This window comes from Argentina anserina, chromosome 7 (assembly GCF_933775445.1).
Source record: "Argentina anserina chromosome 7, drPotAnse1.1, whole genome shotgun sequence".
Classification (NCBI taxonomy): domain Eukaryota; kingdom Viridiplantae; phylum Streptophyta; class Magnoliopsida; order Rosales; family Rosaceae; genus Argentina; species Argentina anserina.
Genome location: NC_065878.1, coordinates 14917403 through 14936466, shown reverse-complemented (window position 1 = coordinate 14936466; position 19064 = coordinate 14917403). Strand labels below are relative to the sequence as shown.

General features: G+C 37.0%; 2 protein-coding genes across 3 annotated transcripts; one reads left to right on the top strand and one right to left on the bottom strand.

The window, feature by feature from the left end:
• The first annotated feature begins 2716 nt into the window (after positions 1–2716).
• On the top strand, positions 2717–5285 carry LOC126803940 (1-aminocyclopropane-1-carboxylate synthase 1). Its single transcript, XM_050531677.1, has 4 exons — positions 2717–2946; positions 3032–3163; positions 3253–3413; positions 4161–5285. Exons 1-4 carry the CDS (start codon positions 2791–2793, stop codon positions 5188–5190), a joined length of 1479 nt encoding a protein of 492 aa, XP_050387634.1. The 5' UTR covers positions 2717–2790; the 3' UTR covers positions 5191–5285.
• A 9247-nt stretch (positions 5286–14532) lies between these two features.
• LOC126803982 (heavy metal-associated isoprenylated plant protein 39) lies at positions 14533–16449 on the bottom strand. 2 transcript variants are annotated; one of them, XM_050531722.1, is made up of 3 exons: positions 16142–16449; positions 15670–15748; positions 14533–15179 (listed from the first exon to the last, which is right to left on the bottom strand). In XM_050531722.1, exons 1-3 carry the CDS (start codon positions 16145–16147, stop codon positions 14734–14736), a joined length of 531 nt encoding a protein of 176 aa, XP_050387679.1. In that variant the 5' UTR covers positions 16148–16449; the 3' UTR covers positions 14533–14733. The 2 variants fall into 2 exon arrangements, with proteins under 2 accessions (XP_050387679.1, XP_050387678.1); XM_050531721.1 differs by lacking the exons at positions 15670–15748; positions 16142–16449 and adding an exon at positions 15413–15622.
• Positions 16450–19064: the final 2615 nt, after the last annotated feature.

Here is a 19064-nt window from a genome sequence, read left to right as displayed (position 1 = left end):
ATCCTAATTCAAGCTCTAAAACACCAAATTCAAGGTCTAAAATTGGGTAATATCCTAACACTAAACTCTACAATAAACCTCCAATTGCATGAGTACATTAAAACTAAACTATAAAACACTAAATTCATGCTCAAATAAACACAAAATATGGTAAAAAAGATGAAGAAATGATATAGAGTTCATGCTAACCTCACAAATCAATGAGAAGAGAGCTAGAAGAAGGTTTACACCACTTACTTCAAATTTTCTCCCCAATCTCTTCAAAATCGCAGCTGCAACATCATTTTTCAATTTTCAGATCCAGTTTCTGTTTGTCTTTAAGGCCAACTGCCTAAATAGATTTAAAAACTTTAAAGCGACAGAATAAATCAATGTTCGTCTCTAGAGAGTTTAAGCGACGGCAGTGTTTACTGTCCGTCGCTCCAGAGCGTTTTGTGCGACAGACTATCTTCCTTAAGTGACGAACTCAGATATCTGTCGCTTAAAGTGTTTTGGGCGACGGACGTTGTCCAATGTCGTCAGATGTCGTCGCTCAAGAGTGGATCTGGCGTAGTGTATATTCATACGTTTAAAAGTAACACTTACATACCATTATTTTTCCAAGTTTGTCAATTGATGCAAAATTATCAATATAAACAAATATAAGAATAAGATTTCAACATTAGACATTTGATTTCTCAATTTTTTTGTTCGTATAATAATAATTTCAAACAAACTCTTCTCTCATTTAGGTAAATTATGATATTATTATTGTCAATAATTCACAAGCATCCTAAAAAAATATTGTTCTAACTTTGTAAACATTTTATTTTTGTTAATTTTTTTATTCTTCTAATTTATTGTGATGCACATGTTTAAATACATTTTTATTCTTCTAATGTATTTACTAATTGTACTGTGATTTTGTTCAAACTTGATAGACTGATATAATTATATTAGGTTTGAATCAATTGAATGAAATTTCAAAGTAAAATGTAGATTTTTATTTGACCATGGGCAATTTGGAAAAATTAAAGGTCTAAATAGCATTTTAGTTGTTTATTAAAGTAAATTAGAAATATAATTATCGGGAGGTTTAAATACAAACGTAATCTCCCCTTCGATTAGCATGAATAGAAGCTCCTGTTGATGATGCAAAAATGAAATAAAGACAAACGTAATCTCCCCTTCGATTAGCATGTACCAATTCCTCATACTAATTTTGTTGTGCGTCTACATGGTTCATTCTCGCCGGCCCCCACTTGAAATTTGTTTCATAGAGATTACAGTGTTGTATATATTAAAGTGACAAGTACACTTACCCTAATCATAACCTCCACAGACCATACAGAACCATAGGCACAGACCCTAGAGAACCACAGACCACGGTTTCATGGCCCTTCGCCATCACCGCGTAATTAAACCTAACGAAACTAAAACGTTTTGGGATGCCTGCAATATTTTGTGAAGTCATGTGGAACCTATAAGAAGATGATCGCCCAAATAGTTGAGAATAAACGAGGGGAATGATCGACAACATGGTAAACATGCCCATTCTCAGAAAAGAGAGCAAATGTTGTGGTGAGTAAAAACGCATTCAACGTGTGAGCCAAACTCGTGGGACTCGGGTAACCGAAAGGAAGTTCAGGAAAATAGTAGAGCCCTAGTTACTGGAGTGGTCCTTGTACGTGAGTCTTGTGACAAATAACTATGTAGGTGCACTAATCCAACAAAGAACCGCCCAAAAAGTAGTACACTACTATACTTCATTCTGGTCAAGATAACAAGATCTTAGTTTCTTTCCCTTTCTGCATATAAGAAGTTTCATCAACGTACAGAGTAATGGCTCACCAGAAAAAAAAAACGATTCTATATATTTGATATGCAACAATAACAGTACATCAATCGTTTAACTCTAACATTGACATATTGTTATCATTTGTTACAAGGTAAATCAAGTAAAGCAGAAAATCATATGCTCGAACATTGAATCTGAAAACCACCAAAGAATTACAAAACTTTCATGATTAAATTAACAAAACGTTTTATAGGAAATTTAAATAATACTTATCTATCGGGCTGAAAATTAAAAATAGAATGATCGAACTCAAAGATCTCAAATTTAACCACAAAATTGACAACATTATTGTTATATTCAAGTTCTAACTAGCATATTATCATTTATTCTAACTAGCAAATGATGGACGGAGAGGGTGTGGAATGATCTCCTAGAAGACGGTTATGTTTCTGGTAGATACCGGCCGGATCTTTTATGTTGCAACTCATTCCGGTATCCGTACGCGACCTTAGGCTAAACCACACCTATTATCACTCGTGATAATAGTAGTGAATCTGTGACCGGCCACATAAGCTTGATGAACACTGTTGCAAAAATTCAAAAAAGAACTACAGCAGTACGTGCACTTCTCTTCCATACGTGGCTAGCTTGCTCTATGATCAAGCTGAACACGGCTCTTACGACTCGTTGACCAGAAACGCAAACACAAGTTTATTCTGTTTTTTCTATTCCTGGGTGGGGCGATTTTTCCTCATTTTGAATCACGGAGATGGACTTCTGACCCGAGAACAGAAGAAATAAGTAATACGTGAACTTAAAATTGGTATATAGACCTTGGCCAAACTGTCTTCCACTGCCTATAAATTCCCATTCATACGTGATCCTTTTCCCTCACACTCAATTCATTCTTTCATTGACAACTCACTATCTTCTGTTGTCTCTCTCCCTCTCTCTTTCTGTCTAATTCCCAGCATTCCCATTCACTCACCACGACGCTTAGAGAAACAGAGAAAATGGCCTCAAATTCACTCTTGTCAAAGATTGCAACGAATGATGGACATGGCGAGAACTTGGCATACTTCGATGGATGGAAGGCGTACGACTTAAACCCATTTCACCCAACTCAGAACCCCGAGGGTGTTATTCAGATGGGTCTAGCAGAAAATCAGGTATAGTTTTGCATATATGTAAGTAATTAACTTGGAGCTAGCTTATCATGGAGCATATCTTAACATATTCTCCGTTAATTTTCAGCTTTCTATCGACGTGATTCAAGAGTGGATCATGAAGAATCCACAGGCCTCCGTTTGCACTCCCGAAGGAGTTGCGGAGTTCAAAAATGTAGCCAACTTCCAAGACTATCATGGGTTTCTAGACTTCAGAAAGGTAATCAATTAATATGAGAGCTAATTAGTTAGGATATGCTGGCAGCAACGCAACAATGTGATCAAACTAACACCAATTAAACTTCTCAGGCTATTGCTAACTTCATGTCAAAAGCGAGAGGAGGCAGAGTCAAATTTGATCCTGATCGTGTAGTCATGGCCGGTGGAGCCACCGGAGCTAATGAGATGGTCATGTTTTGCTTGGCTGATCCAGGAGATGCTTTCCTAGTTCCCTCTCCTTACTATCCGGCGTAAGAATTAGTCCTATACTATATTGTCATTCAATTCATTTTATTGTGTAGTAGCTGCTGATTACTTATGTGAATGCTAGTTTCAACGATGTTTAGATCGGACGTATAAAGAAAACGATGTGTAGGTGGGAAGAATTTTCTATATCTGGCATACGACCCATGTATATGTATGGTTAGAATCAATCTTAAGCTAAACAAATTAAAGATTATATTCACTAAGTTAGGTTAGCACATCTATATCATTAGATTACCTAAGATGCCTACTATAATTATTATATTATAACTTTTGACTCCATAGTTGACACTATTTTTTTCTTTTGCATCAATCCATGGTTGGCACTTGACCATCAAAAAATTCAATAGCCGGATGTTCGAACAATTCCTAATTACATTCTGTGTCCAAAGTCCTTACGTTTTACTCAGAATGCTAAGTTTTCCGGTCATCTTTAATTTTCCATATATATATATATATATATATATATATATATATATATATTCATAAAATTCTCATTGTTCTCACCAAATCCATGGACCAAAACACCACAAAGGACTGGAATGTACACCTAATAATTAGATCAATTGGTCACGCAGAGAATTGAGTCCAATTAGGGTCCATATAATTTTGCATGAGCAAAATGTTACAACTGCTAACTGCGGATTTGCGGGTAAATAGATTTTTCAATAGCAGAATCATTCAAAGCATGGCACTTGTATAGTCGTCTGACAAATCTTGTTGAATTATCGCAGATTCTACCGAGACTTGGGTTGGCGAACGGGAGTGAAAATTGTTCCGGTCGATTGTGATAGCACAAACAATTTCCAGATAACCAGAGCAGCACTTGAAGCAGCATATGAAAAGGCGCGAAACAACAACATCAACATAAAGGGCTTGATAATAACAAACCCTTCTAACCCATTGGGCACAATCTTAGACAGAGCATCACTCACTAACTTGGTAAAATTCGTCAATGACAAGAACATCCACTTGGTCTGCGACGAAATCTACGCAGGCACAGTGTTCAGCTCCCCCAAATTCACTTGCGTTGCAGAAGTCATGCAAGACGTGAAGAACTGCAACCGCGATTTGATCCACATTGTCTATAGCTTATCCAAGGACATGGGCGTACCTGGCTTAAGGGTTGGGATCGTTTACTCCTACAACGATGCCGTTGTGAACTGCGCTCGCAAGATGTCGAGTTTCGGGTTGGTCTCCTCCCAAACTCAACACATGCTTTCTGCCATGCTTCTGGACGATGAATTTGTCTCCAACTTCCTCGAGACCAGCTCTAAAAGGCTGGCGAGGAGGCACATGATTTTCACCACAGGGCTCGAAGAGGTAGGCATCAACTGCTTGAAAGGCAATGCCGGGCTGTTTTGCTGGATGGACTTGAGGAAGCTACTCAAAGACCGAACTTTCGAGGCGGAAATGGTGCTGTGGCGTATGATTATCAATGAAGTGAAGCTCAACGTTTCACCGGGGTCTTCTTTCCGTTGCGTGGAGCCTGGTTGGTTTAGGGTTTGCTTCGCAAACATGGACGAGCATACGGTTGAAGTTGCACTAAAGAGGATTCGAGCATTCGTGGGAGTAGAAAGAAAGAAGATGAGGATTAATAGTGCAGATCACCAATTTGTGAACAGTCCTAGGAAGAGTCGTTTGCAAAAAGCTCTCAGGCTTAGCTTTTCATCAGCAGCAAGAAGATATGAAGAGGTTATGTCCCCGCGTATGATGTCTCCTCATTCGTCAATGCCTCACTCGCCTCTACTTCGAGCAAATTAAAGAGTATATATACTCATCCACTCAACCAAGCTATATATCTACTCTAGTAAATAACTCGAGGTTGATTAGTCGATCATTTAAATTTTTTTCCCGTTAATTATTTTAGGTGCTGATTGTTGCAATCTGCTCCCTCAAAGGTTTTTTTTTTCATATGGGATACTAGATGTGTTTCATATATGTAAGTTGTCCATGTCTAAATTGGGCGACTAACCCTAGCCAGAATAATATTAATATCGTTGATTAATGAAATCATGACTTGTGTCATTCATGCTATGCCATGATAATCGGTTTGTTGTATGATCTTTACTAGTTAATAACATGTGTGATTCTAGCTAAATGTTTTGGAGTTCTTCTTATTTTATCCAATACATTTTTTACATGCCACGTACGTACTCTTTTGCTCACAACATTAATTAAGACATTTAAACTTTACAAGTTTCATGAGTGATGAGTCTCTAATTTTCTGGTTGCTTATGAATCTGAGAAAGACTATATATTCACATATTAAGATTGTATAATTCAAATCCTTAGGAATATGAAAAGTAAATAAGATATACTCTCTAGCCTTGCTTGCTCTATTACTAATACTCACAATACGTACGTCTCCTAGCTCAGCTAGGAGTACTCAAACTGAGAGAACAACTTCAGGATAAGCTAGCTTCGGATCAGACTGATAAGGAGAAGCTTAACCGTTCTAATAGAAATTAAGATGTAATTTTTGTTACAGGTGGAATCCTATCATATCAGATGTATCGATATATATATAGACGACAACGAGCACTGGCTTTGCATCGATTTCATTCGCAAATACTCTTCTCTTCTTAAAATCATTGAATTAGCTAGAATACTATTTCAATTCTGCGCGTATAATTGGTGGCTGTCGTCGGCTTTTCTTAAATACACTACATGCATGCAGCCAGATTCGTAGTAATTAATATATACTATACACGTATATATCATGCCGGTATGGGTGGCATTCGGTTCAAACGGTTCGGTTTTAGGTTCAAACTGAAAACCAAACTGAAATTAAATTTCGGTTCGGTTCGGTTCACTATTCAAGAATAAGACAAACTGAAAACCGAACCGAACTGTTTGGTTCGGTTCGGTTCGGTTTTTTTTCGGTTTTTTTTTTTTTTTGAAAATTTTGTAAATTTGGAAAAAAAAAATTGAATTACTGAATGTGACGTATAGTTCCATTTGACTATTTGAGGATCTAAACTTTTATCTTACCCTAAAACAATCATTTCTAACAATCAAAACATTATGATTTTACAAAATTTATAGTTTCATACACCATAAAACACAAATTTAAAGTCCAAACTTCAAAGTAAATTGAGTTCACCAAAGTCCAAAAAACATGAAATTTTAAAGTCCAAACTTCAAAGTAAATTGAGTTCACCAAAGTCCAAATAAACATGAAATTTTTCATAACAAATAAGTCTCTTTGTGAATGCCATAATCCCTCGTTCATCAATTCTCAAGACCATGAAGTGGTGTTTGGTGTCAACACATCATTCCAAACATTTCCCACCACCACATTTGAACATGACTCCTTTCGTAATTCTACATCCAATATTAATAAGAGAAACATCACATATTAGAAAATAGAAAAGTATGATGTATATAAACTTTAAAACATCAAAATTAGAAACAGTGACAGAACATGCCACAGGGACAGAACATCTCACGGGGACAGAACTGGGTCTCCTACATAAGAACATGCCACAGGGACAGAACTTGATGAAATGTACACAGAATAAAAACTTAGAAGTATTCAAGAGATTCAAGAAATTCTAAAATATATTCCTGAAAACTTTTAATCATTTTAATCTTATTCAAAATTCATGAATTTCACTCATCTCCTATCAAACTTGATCAGAGAGGAAGATGGCATGTACCTATCTCCTACATTAATGCCTTAGTGTACACAGTTTTTTTTTCCATTTTCCTAGATGAAATGTACTTAAACATGTTCTCCCCATGTATACCTATCTCAATTTCTTGATGTCTTAGGTAATCCAAGCAGATGAAGAGAACAAGAAACTGATATTCTCAGAAAAGGTTCTAGCTGCTTTTGTTCCTAAGCTAGAGTAGGTTATGTGGTAGCTTATATAAACTTATAACTAGTACACTTTACTTAAACTTAATTATCAATGCCTAGATACCTCACATTGCAACTACATCAATCCTAAATTCATTACCATAATCCCCCTGTACAAGTTATTTTTAATACAAATTACAATGGCCACTATTTCTTGCATACCTTGAAAGGACTGCAATTCCTAAATTCTTGTCCTCAAAGGGTCAAAGGCCCACTAGAAGTGGAGACCATATTGCAACTTCAGCAACCTGGCATACAGAATACTGTATAATCAGCATCAAAATCAGTAGCTTGTTGAGTGTGCCCAAAGAGATGACACACTTATCTTAAAACACATAAATCTGACTACATGGAACTAAAACATGAACAGGGGCAACAGATCAAACACAATGCATGAAGACAGTGGCTACAAACACAATTATAACCCATACAGCTCAAGTAGAAGAACTCATACATACTGAGAAAGAACATAAGAAATGCAATTGTTGGATGATTTCTAGGAGAAAGATCCCTCAACACTGAATTTACACAGCAGGGTAAACATAATTTGAAATGCAATCAAAGTGAAACAGATCCATAGCAAATGCTATAATGATATTTATCTAAATTAGAGGAGGGGGAATGATATTCTAATAACTCACCTCACTTTGATGAGCAATTACAGATTGGACATGCTTGGTAACTGATGCAGTCCACAATTCCAATCTCTAAAACAAAAGACCTTGCAGTATCATGCACCTAGATAAAACAGATTGGACAAACCAGTCAATAATGATCCACTGTGAGTTTCCATAATCTACAAGCTCTTCTTAGATAAAATTGTACTTTTGATATGCTTCCACATGTCTGCTTCATAGAATAGTTCCATTAGCCACTTAATTACTAGTATTGACTTCATTATATGCATTAAATATGATAATCAAATTTGTTCTATTTGTTTAAATGGTGACCATTGAGCATGCTAACTCTGTATCATTTAGTTTTCATGTTCCCAAACTATAAAAAGAGCATACATCCAAGACTATTGTTTCTGTGTCATTAGATTCAATAAAGTTTATTGTAATTAGTTTTCTCAGCTAATCAAAGCAAGGTTTTACCTCTAATGTACATGTATCTATATTTTGTATTCGATTCTTTCACATCTTCTCTACCTTATAAAGATCAAAACTTTAACCAACTTATATGAAACTACAAGTCTACAACCATGTCCAAAGTACAAACAGTCTCAAACTTCAACAAAAGTTACAGAACCAGGCCTATAACAGTATAACAAAGTAAACAAACTAAGTTCTTCAATGGACCGAATGGTCAACCTATAATTACATCCGGATTTAGGTTCATTTCTTACCCTTTCTATACTTCAAATTCAATTCAAAATCCATTGAGGATCAGCCGACCATCATGACAAACATAGAGAGATTAGAGGAGCAGGGCATACGAAATGGGATTAGGGATTTACCTGGAGGAGAAACCTGCGATGTTGACGTCGGGTAGAGAGACTGCGACTCTGCGATGCGGCTTCCGGCTAGAGTAGAGAGACTCGAGACTGTGATGCCGACGCCGGTGATGCGGTGGGTCTGAATCAAGAATCTCTTCGGGAAAGTGGGAAACGGCGGAAGTGAGGAGTAAGGAGTGAGGTCTGAGGAAGTGAGGAGTCGACTCGAGGTCGAGGGTTTGCAATTAGGTTAGGGGATGGAAAATGAAACGAAACGACGTCGTTTTCATTTAGGGTTTTATTTCGGTTCGGTTCGGTTAAAACGGTTCGGGTCGACCCCTGAACCGAAACCGATCCGAATTTTTTCAGTTTTTCGGTTTTTTTTTTTTTCGGTTCGGTTGATTCTTCAGTTCGGTTTTTTTCAGTTTCGGCTCGGTTTTTTCGGGTCGGTTCTCGGTTTTTCGGTCCGGAGTGCCACCCCTACATGCCGGGGTGAATTTTTGCATCAAAAAAATATTTGTAATTAGTTTTAATTCTATTATTAGAGTGAAGTAGTTGATCGAATTAGCAGTGATAGATCTGAAGCCGAGGTATCCGACATCACAGCTGACCATGCATATGTAAAAATGTTATATGGTATATGTGCTGGTTTCAGTAACAGATAAGGGATTAAGCATGAAATACTAACAACCCAAATCATGACACAAATTAAAGCTGTCTATAATTTTGATTCATGCATACATAATATTAGATGACGATCGAGCAGCCATAATCTATCGTTTATTAATCACAAACATCATATGATTAAAATTAAGCATGTGTATCGCCTTGCCTTTAGTTATCCTCACAATATATGCGACTCAAATTGAGAGGTTTTAAGCCATGATCGGTGAGCCAAGTTTCTGAGTGAGAAAGACTAATAGCGTAAGGTCAAATTCATGATATCATACAAGGTACGTTCTGGAATGAGCCCGACCTCCGAGAGCCTAGCTGACGTGTCAAATAGTGATAGTGTTAAAAAATATGTCTGTGATCTCCGTCAAAATCTCAGCTGTTAAAAAGAAAATTGAAATCCACTTGACTTTCGGTTAATTGCAATGAGAGGGCAAGTTATTATAATTGACTGGGTTAGTATCCAGTAGTTGTCTGGGTAGAAGGGGAGCCTCACTGCGCTGGTCTCCAAGTCGGTGGAGGATTGAGGTCGCCGGAAATGACGTCAATTCAATCCAATTCAAACTCGCTAACTCTAGCTCCCGATTCGACTCCGATTTGATTCCTTGGTTATGCGACAAGGATTTCGCTAACTCTAGACCACTGCGGATTCATACCTTAACACATGGAATACCGAATCCGACATAACAATAAAATCCCATGATCCCCCAACTTCATAAACTCTCAACCAAACGGAATTGGGTTCTCAAGAATTTGATTGATGTTCCCAATAAAAAAAGGTTAAGAAGGTGGTCGGAGCTTCATTTTCAGGTCGGCGATCAAAGCTCAAGGTTCCAGCGTCTCGTCCATATTCCGATTTGGACTGCATGCCTTGGTTTCTGATATGGTTGTGATGAAGAAAAAACGTGAAAGATGATGGTGTGGGTGACGACTGCTGGGCCTCTCCGGTGGCGGCCTGATCATGAGATGATGGCAGAGGTGGTGTCAGACTGTCGGTGTTGAAACGAAGAGAACGAAGAGGAGAAGCGGATGATAGACCTAATTCTTACCTTTGCCGCTGTTAAGTTAAAGATATCAGACGCCGTCTACAAAAAAGACCTGGGTTCTCGGAGGTCAGGCGCATAACACTATTCCATCATACAATATATATATATATATATGTGTCAATAGTGGGGATGTACGTGACTACTATATACAGCACTAGGCGCATAACACTATTCCATCATACAATATATATATATATGTACTAGGCGCATAACACTATTCCATCATACAATATATATATATATATATGTGTCAATAGTGGGGATGTACGTGACTACTATATACAGCACTAGCTATTATAATTTGTTTATCTTCTTTCAATTAAACTACTTTGCTGTGGCTAGCTAGCTATATGGAATGTGTACGTACGTACATGACTGATTGCGTAGGTATGTATCATTGTTCCATTCAATTGTTTACCATTTTCACCAAAATTTTGTCGAAGGTGAATCGAAACTGTGAAGTTGGCATAGTGCTACAAAATGGCGAGTTAAATCTTAAGTCACTTTTCCATTTCCAATTCCAATTCATGTAGGTGAATGGTGATCTTTCTTCGGGTTCAAGTCGATCGGTTCCCATATTCTGAAAATGACTCCCTTTCTTTATGCATGTGTCTCAGTCACAGAAACCTAGCTAGCTATTGATGGGATTACAACTTATTACTATTTACAAGCCATTATTAAAGTAACAGACCAGCCACGTCTTTTGTTATATTTGTCAATACCATGCAACAGATATCGAATCTGATCGAAATAGTCATCTATCTGTTGTCTAATTTTTCTCGCCGTCCATACAATTCGAGCTTCGTGCAATTATTTTCAGTGTGATATGGTGGCAGCTCAACTACATAAATCAATCTTGTTTTTGTCAGAATTGTTAGATTCTCAATCGATCCAGGTGTTATCTTGTACAAGTTAAAGATCAATTGACTGGATGTATACTTCTCCTAATCTCCTAATCACTTGACAAGTATTGTATATTAATTATAAGTCAAAGAATACCAAGACAAAATAGATTTATCAGGCTGCAGATACGTGAAACAAGCTACAAGCAATATTATTAGAAGGATATATTCATATGGATTTCTTGGCCAGAAAAAGGAGACGGAGATGTCACTTGCGCACCCAGTTGTCCCGCATTCATATATATCAAACGGGCATGAGCAACTAATCGGCCAAGTGGTGAAGAGAAGGACCTCTCGTTTGATGTTTATGTACACGTATATATTGTACTATGAGAAATAAAATGAGGTTTGCCAAGTTAATCCTAGCTAATTTTACACGCAAATAACTCAAAATGGGAGGAAAAGATACTGATTACCAACATCGATAATGATCTCGTTAAAGCCTAAATATTGATTTACAACAAAATCATTAACAACGGATGCCATCTGATCTTCTTTATTAGTTGGTCGACGTAGCAAGTTATAGAATATCAACAATTGGTAAAGAAGATTAAGAGATCATATAGCGGCCGATTGTTAGCCAACGTACGTTAACTTGTATGTAAACTGTATTCGCATAATCTTACACTGAAGAGGACCCTAGCCACGTTTTTTCTCTGATCTGAAGCAAGGTAGTACCTAAAGGCGACGGAAATTTATTTTTGATGCAGATTATGCATATGAGTGACTCACAGGTCTTGCAACTAGGCCATTTTCATTCAAAGTGAAACTGACTTATATTATTGTACTACTTATTATTGTTTGTACGTATGTTCTGAAATGACAGTCCAAGTGGAAGGATGATTTTCACTGGAAAATTCACAAACATTTGCATACAAATATGATTGTGTGTCCAACTTTTTAAGCGATAAGGATAAGTATTGGTTGGCAATTTTTCACAAAGATTGGCACAATTTCCTGCCCCTTGCTCTTACTAGATTTCTGCGAAGCTTGCGTCAGTTGCGTGCAATGTATAACTGCATGCTCTGTTTTGAGCCTATGTCTGATATTGGAAAAAGAAGATGCCATGATATTTACGTCCAGATTTGTAAACTTTAAGGTTCACTTGCCTTCGAAATGATTGGGCTAGAGTAATAGGATAGTTTTCGAGGGAGCTGATCGAGATGCCTGAGCATGATGAAAAATGTAAGCAGCATAGATGCTGGTAATTCTTTGATTTAACGATATAACACGTCTGAAGTCGAATTACGAATGGATAACCAATGTATACGTGATTCTATTACATATCAGCCTATGTGATAATCTTTGTTGTTGTCATATTATGTATTGCTGCTGTGATATATATAACTATATAACTAGTAATTAATTAGCATATCCACAATGTCCACTGGATTATTGCTTACATGACGAAATTTGGACTCGAATCTTCCTGGTACGGTGCACCACAATATATATTATCTCAGTAAGCTTGATTCACTACTTTCACTCTGCTTCTGATCTCCAACTTAGATCCCAAAAGGTTGATGAAATGCCTTCCCCAAATGCATAAGACCGCTCACAGTTAATACCCTTATTTTTTTTAATAAAACAGTTCATAATCAATAACCGAGAGCGTGCGAATTCTAATGGTGCGATACATGGAAAAACACAAGTATGAGACGATGCGTTCAAACATTTTAGATTTGAACTCTTCACGAAATGCAAAAGAATTGCAGTTTTTGACTATGCTGTTACATGAATTTACCATACTTGGTAAATTTGCTTTCTATACCATACAAAAAGGTGTTGAAAGTTAAAATAGCAGTCTATATATATATATATATATATATATATATATTTTGGATAGAAATAGCTGTCTATATATTTGAACTTATGGATACCCCTTTATTCTGTTTTTTTGGGTTGAAGCCTTCAGCTTCTAAAACTAATTCATACAAAGGCGCCTCAAAGAAAATGGCTGACAGAAGAAATACTGAGACCAGATCCATTGCAACTAATGCTTTTGCTTTTTTATGGTCTTGAATCTTGATCATTGCTTTCAAAAAACAGCAGGGAATGTTCTGAATTGCACCAAGTATTCTCATATATTATTTGTTTGAAGAATATTTGTACTGCTATGAACTGTGCATGTGTTGCAGGTACTTAATCAATAAAATTATACTTAATCACATGCTTGCTATTTATATTGTTGGTTTATGTAGTAAATACTAGGGTGTTATCATGTGCATTACACAAGCCATATCATAAACAATGCAAGGCTAGGTTAAGTAATTACCCTTGATTGGAAGCCAGCTTTTTCTGGCATAAAATGGAAGCAATAACTTATGATCTGCCATCACAGAAGCCAGAATGGGACTTGAGGAGCTTGTATTACCTCAAATAATTAGAAATTGGAAGAAGATAAAAGAGATTCTAAAAATGAATAAGCTAACAACCTAAACAAGTGGCTGGTAAAGCTTGAAAAAGATCTGTAAGCAATCAAAAACCATGATTCTTCAAACAGAAAGTTCCATCAGCTAACATATACCTTCCAATTGAAGGTAGTGCTACCCTCCTTACATCAAACAATAAAAACATAAGGAAAAGGAAGAAGATGATGATTACTAAAGATGACCTAGTTATTTACCCATATGGGACCATGAATCTGAAGCCTACGTTGTAAAATAGAGACACCTCAATGACAGCCACAAAACCACATGAGGACCATGAGCCCTAGTTCAGTTCATTTAAAGCACAAGTCCCAGAGGAAGACAAAGTAGCACCTGAAATTCAAATAAGAGAAGCTCACATGACCCACACCCAGTCACCCACTATTGAACCCAGAATCAGGGAGAGTTACTCTTGCTTTGTTAAGAGTAATATATCCAGTATTTCCCAAAAAAAAAGAGTAATATATCTTTCAATCTTTCATCTTCCTTTAATTACCACAGTTGGAAAAAAAAATCAATTACCTTGCCGGCTTGCTCACTCTTAGCCTCATTGTAATCTTCTCATTCTCTTAGGAAAACTAAATTTCATGCATAATAACCAAAATATATACATCTATGATTAAAAGAAATTAAGAAAAAACCAAGTGTTTTCTCAATACATTAATAATATTATATATTGATAGTCGAGTGGGGTGGTTGCTTACACTTCCACCCTTTTCTCCATACTAATTAACAAGACAGTGAAGTACACTCACCATGAGATCAAAACAAAATTTAGAATTCATGTTTATTTCTCTACACACATTACTAATGTTTAATTCAACATTTCAGTGAGGCAGTACCATTCTATATACAGAGTAGAACAGCTCCTACTGTCTGGGGTTCTGACCACCTATTGGCATTGGGAAGATGATTTTTGAGTGCCTCATTCTGAGGAACATATTGAGCTCTTGCTTGCTTAGCAAATAACACAAGCATTTGGATTCTCTTCCATGCTTTGCACATAATAGTAAGTTGTCATGTGAGGGTTGTAAGCTCTGTAATCCTTGACAAGGTCTGAGACAGGATCTGGAGGAGGAGCCTCTTTCTTCTTCTCCTCCTCTTTCTTTGGCTCTTCTTTCTTCGCTTCCTCTCCTCCTTCTTTCTTCTCCTCCTCTTTCTTCGGTTCCTCCTTTTTCGCCTCTTCCCCTTCTTTCTTCGCTTCCTCTCCTTCTTTCTTTCCTTCTTCTTTCTTTGCTTCTTCCTTCTTTGGTTCCTCTTTCTTAGGCTCAACTGCTGGACCTACTGAGATTATATCTGTCGTTGGCCAATACTTGCGCAATTTGCTCACCACATTCACCGGATCCACCGAACCGATCACTGTTAGTTTCTTCTCCTTCATGTCCATGGCGATGGAATCAATGCCTGCACATTGTATTATCAAACCAATCAACTGAGAATTCTTGCTCCATATCAAACTGCACTAAAAGTCTGAAACTTGCACAAACCAAACCACAGACTGTTTCAAAAGTGATCTCATTGTATTTGTTGTATACTTGCAACACATATTGCTCCATTCATATTCATTTACGAGAGCTCATAAATCCACAGATTATAAATGCACAGCTTTACATAATATAAGGTAGTTCTCATCTTACCCTCATTTAGATCACACAGAATGAGCCTTGTAGAGAAATCTCTCACTCTTTCTGTTTCCTCATCTCTCTGTTTGTTGTTTAACCAATTTGCCATATATGAATAAGAATAAAAAGATGACTTCTTTGTTTAACATTTCCCCATCCACATTAAATCAAAAGCAGTGAAATCTTCCAACCACTACTTTCCATCCAAATTATAATAGGTAAACATTTCTTCTTTCTCTTCACGTCAATAAAATGAATATAAGATTTTGTACCTGAAAGAGTAGAGATTGTCTTCAATGCCTTCTGCTTGGCTTTGTGATCATCATTCAAATCCAACCTCAGAATAACCTTCTGCAAGTACAGATCAACAAAAACAGAGATCTGATTCAGAATCCAAGCAACTAAGCCATTACTGTAAGGAACAAGAACAATTCTGTACACTAGTAGTCTAAATCTGATCAAATTATTTTATAAAGAGTAAGAACAAAAGCAGAATTTGCCAATTTGACTCTTCCCAGATAGAGACCCATCAACAAGATTAAACTAAGATTCTGAGCAAAACCCGGCAACAAAACATCGATTAAGCATTTTGAAAGCAAAACCAATCAATAAAAAAAACACAAAAGGATGACACCCCAAAAAAGCTCTTAAAGAATCAGAACCAGGAAAGCGAAAAACTTGGTTAAAAATTGTGACAAAGATTGAATATTCAGTAATCCTAAAGTGGGGAAACCAGATTCCAACCTTCATTTGCAATCCTTCACTCAGAGAAGAGCAGAGCAAGACCAGAAATGAGAGAGGCAGAGTTGAGAGAATTCGGGAAAACAGGGGATAATAGCACAACTTGGGTTGAAGGGAAAGAAAATAAAAAGTTAGATAGAGAAGGAAAGAGAGGGGGAGACGAAATCGAATAATGCTCTGGTGAAAAGGATGGGATCAGAGAGAAAGGAGGGTGGGGGATTTGGACACACTAGATACCAGAAAAATCCAAATCAAAACAAGCAATGCAGAATAGGAAAGAGAAAGAAAGGAGAGGAAAATGATGGAGGGGAAAGGAAAAATAAATGGAAAGCTAGAGAGAGAAGGAGGAAGAAGAAGAAGTAGAAAGAGAGAAAGCTTTTATGGGGTTCTACAGGAACGTGTTGAAGAATTGAGAGTGTATAATGTGTAAGCAGTGGAGCTCAGTTCATCAAGCAGCTGTGTATAAACAAAACCAACTGCTTGCATGCCACGCGAAGATTTGGCGCGTCCAGCTCACTCTTTGGAAAAGTTAATTTGAGAAAGACACAATCCTTTGAAGGACTGATGTGAAATTCAAAGCCTCAGAATTCAGAAGCAGAGACCTTTCAGTAAATCTTAAAACAGAGGGAAGAAACCATGTTTTTACTTTTCTGGAAATGTTCACTATTTAATATGTGATTTGGAGTTGGGGTTGGAAAACTGAAGGTAGTTGTTTCTTTCTTTGGTTAGATTTAGGCCCAGTTTGGTTCTGAGGTGAGATTAGATAAATCTACAAACGCAGATTTAATCGGCCGCAATTTTTAAAAGTTCTATTTTGCAGCTTTCATAATTTGTTTAAAAGTTGCATCAGAGTTCGTGAATTTAGAAAATAAACTGATCACCAAACACATTTGTCATATTATTTAAGAATTTAAGCCCATAATTTAGACCAAACTCGGGACGAAACACAGCCTGGATTTTCCATCCCACAATCCCACCTAATCTTTTTATGGCATTTGGCTCTTTTGGTTGGTAGAAAAATGTCACTTTATACCGAATATTACAACGGTCGGTATTATACATATGTAAAAAGTTTTACTATCGAGCTAAATTAAGAAGTAATATAGGGTATTACTATTATCTCTTCATAGTATGTATACTAGTATATATATATAATTATATATATATATAGTCTCTATCCAGAGTGAAGTTTCACTCTGAAATTTTAGAGTGAAGTTCAAATTTTGGCACACTTTTCGGTCAAATTTTTTCACTATAAGCGATTCAATATTTAAGTATGGTATTCAAGATCATCTCTACAAAGTTTCATTCAATTTGACAATGGTTTGAGCTTTCAAAATTGAGATTTACATGAACGGTTCACGTTGAACAGTTTTAATTCATTAATTGATTTAATCTAATTTCAATACCTTAACGATGTCTGAATTAGATGAAATTTTGTAGAGATGATCTTGAATACCATATTGAATCACTTATGGTGAAAAAATTTGACCGAAAAGTGTGTCAAAATTGGAACTTCACTCTGTAATTTCAGAGTGAAGGTTCACTCTGTATATAGACTATATATATATATATATATTCTCCTATGTTGTGAAATAATATAACTTCATTTTGGATTTGTACATCTTACCCTCCTTAAAAAGCAAATGTCTTGTTCGGACATCAAAACCTTTTGTACTATGTAAGCAATGTCTAGTCATTCTACCATTATTTGCAAAGACACTTCCCACCAATGATCCAACAACTTCCACATCTGTAAAAAGATGTCCAAGTATGTATACCCAGAATTAAACGAGCCGAACCCCAAACCTAATGCATGTATGATTACACTAAACAGATGATTAGATGATGGTAAAGATATGATAACAACCTAATCATTAGATTCTTTGGATGAAAGCAGCTAGATCATTATTGCCTAATTAACCATTCCACCTTTCACCCAAACGAAAAAGAAAGTTACTAAATTACTCTTCACAAGTAAAGGTAAAAAAAATACAGGAGGCAAGCATGAAGCATGCAACTCATTCGTAATCTCAAGGGTCCCAACCCACGTGAGAGAAAGGACCAAACCAACTCACCCTTTTTCCGATTCAATCACAACTCACCGGTCCCCGTACGGAAGAATCAGAAAGGAACCAAAACTCTTTACTATTCACCGATCGGGGTGAAAACCATGAAACCCTGAATTAGTCAGACATCCACTGGAACAGTGAAACTCTTTTTACTCTGATCCGTAACTAGGACACTGGTGGAAGATGACGGCGGCAGTCGCAGGTAGTGGGCCCCGGCGGATCTTGATGATATATTAGATAGTTGCAGATGGGCGGCGCGTGGTGGGATGTGTTGGTTAATTCAGTGGTCAATTTTTAGGGTCCCATGGGTGAGTCAAATGTCAAAGTACATCTGCGGGATTCGCCAAAAAAAAAAGTACATCTGCGGGTTTTCACAGTCTTTGTGCGGCGAGGGATCATGGCCGTCGAGTTGGAATGCCGCCACTGTGAAATTTGCGGTGGATCTCCTCCGCTCCGGTCAGGGCTTGGTTTGATTTCAACGACGGAATGCCGCCGTGTCGAGGTCGACGTCAGATGTGTCGTTGACAAGAGGCAATACACTTGACGAGTTAAATTTTCTGTCGGGTTTGTTTTCTCCTAACTATCCAAAATTTTCTTTGAATTTTGTTTAACTTTGAGCTTTGAGGGAGCTTTGGGTTTTATCTTGGCCTCATAGGCTCATAGTTACCGTCGACGCTTCAACTGGTACCATTAGGACTGGTGGTTCACACGCACAGTTGCATGACGTACAATTCATACTTCGTTTCTTTATTTGAGCGTGACAATATCATCATCCAAAATATTTTCAATATCATCATAAAGCAAATAATAAACGAGAGAAGAATGAGACAACTCTCAACCTATAACATTTATAT

What these genes read in the sequence shown, in the direction of transcription:
- LOC126803982 (XM_050531721.1), bottom strand. Translation starts at nt 15,506, where the DNA reads ATGGCAAATTGGTTAAACAACAAACAGAGAGATGAGGAAACAGAAAGA. An exon ending in TCTGTGTGATCTAAATGAGG is followed by an intron (nt 15,180 to 15,412) that starts GTAAGATGAGAA and finishes TACAATGTGCAG; the next exon opens with GCATTGATTCCATCGCCATG.
- LOC126803940 (XM_050531677.1), top strand. Translation starts at nt 2,791, where the DNA reads ATGGCCTCAAATTCACTCTTGTCAAAGATTGCAACGAATGATGGACAT. An exon ending in GGTTTCTAGACTTCAGAAAG is followed by an intron (nt 3,164 to 3,252) that starts GTAATCAATTAA and finishes TAAACTTCTCAG; the next exon opens with GCTATTGCTAACTTCATGTC. An exon ending in CCCTCTCCTTACTATCCGGC is followed by an intron (nt 3,414 to 4,160) that starts GTAAGAATTAGT and finishes GAATTATCGCAG; the next exon opens with ATTCTACCGAGACTTGGGTT.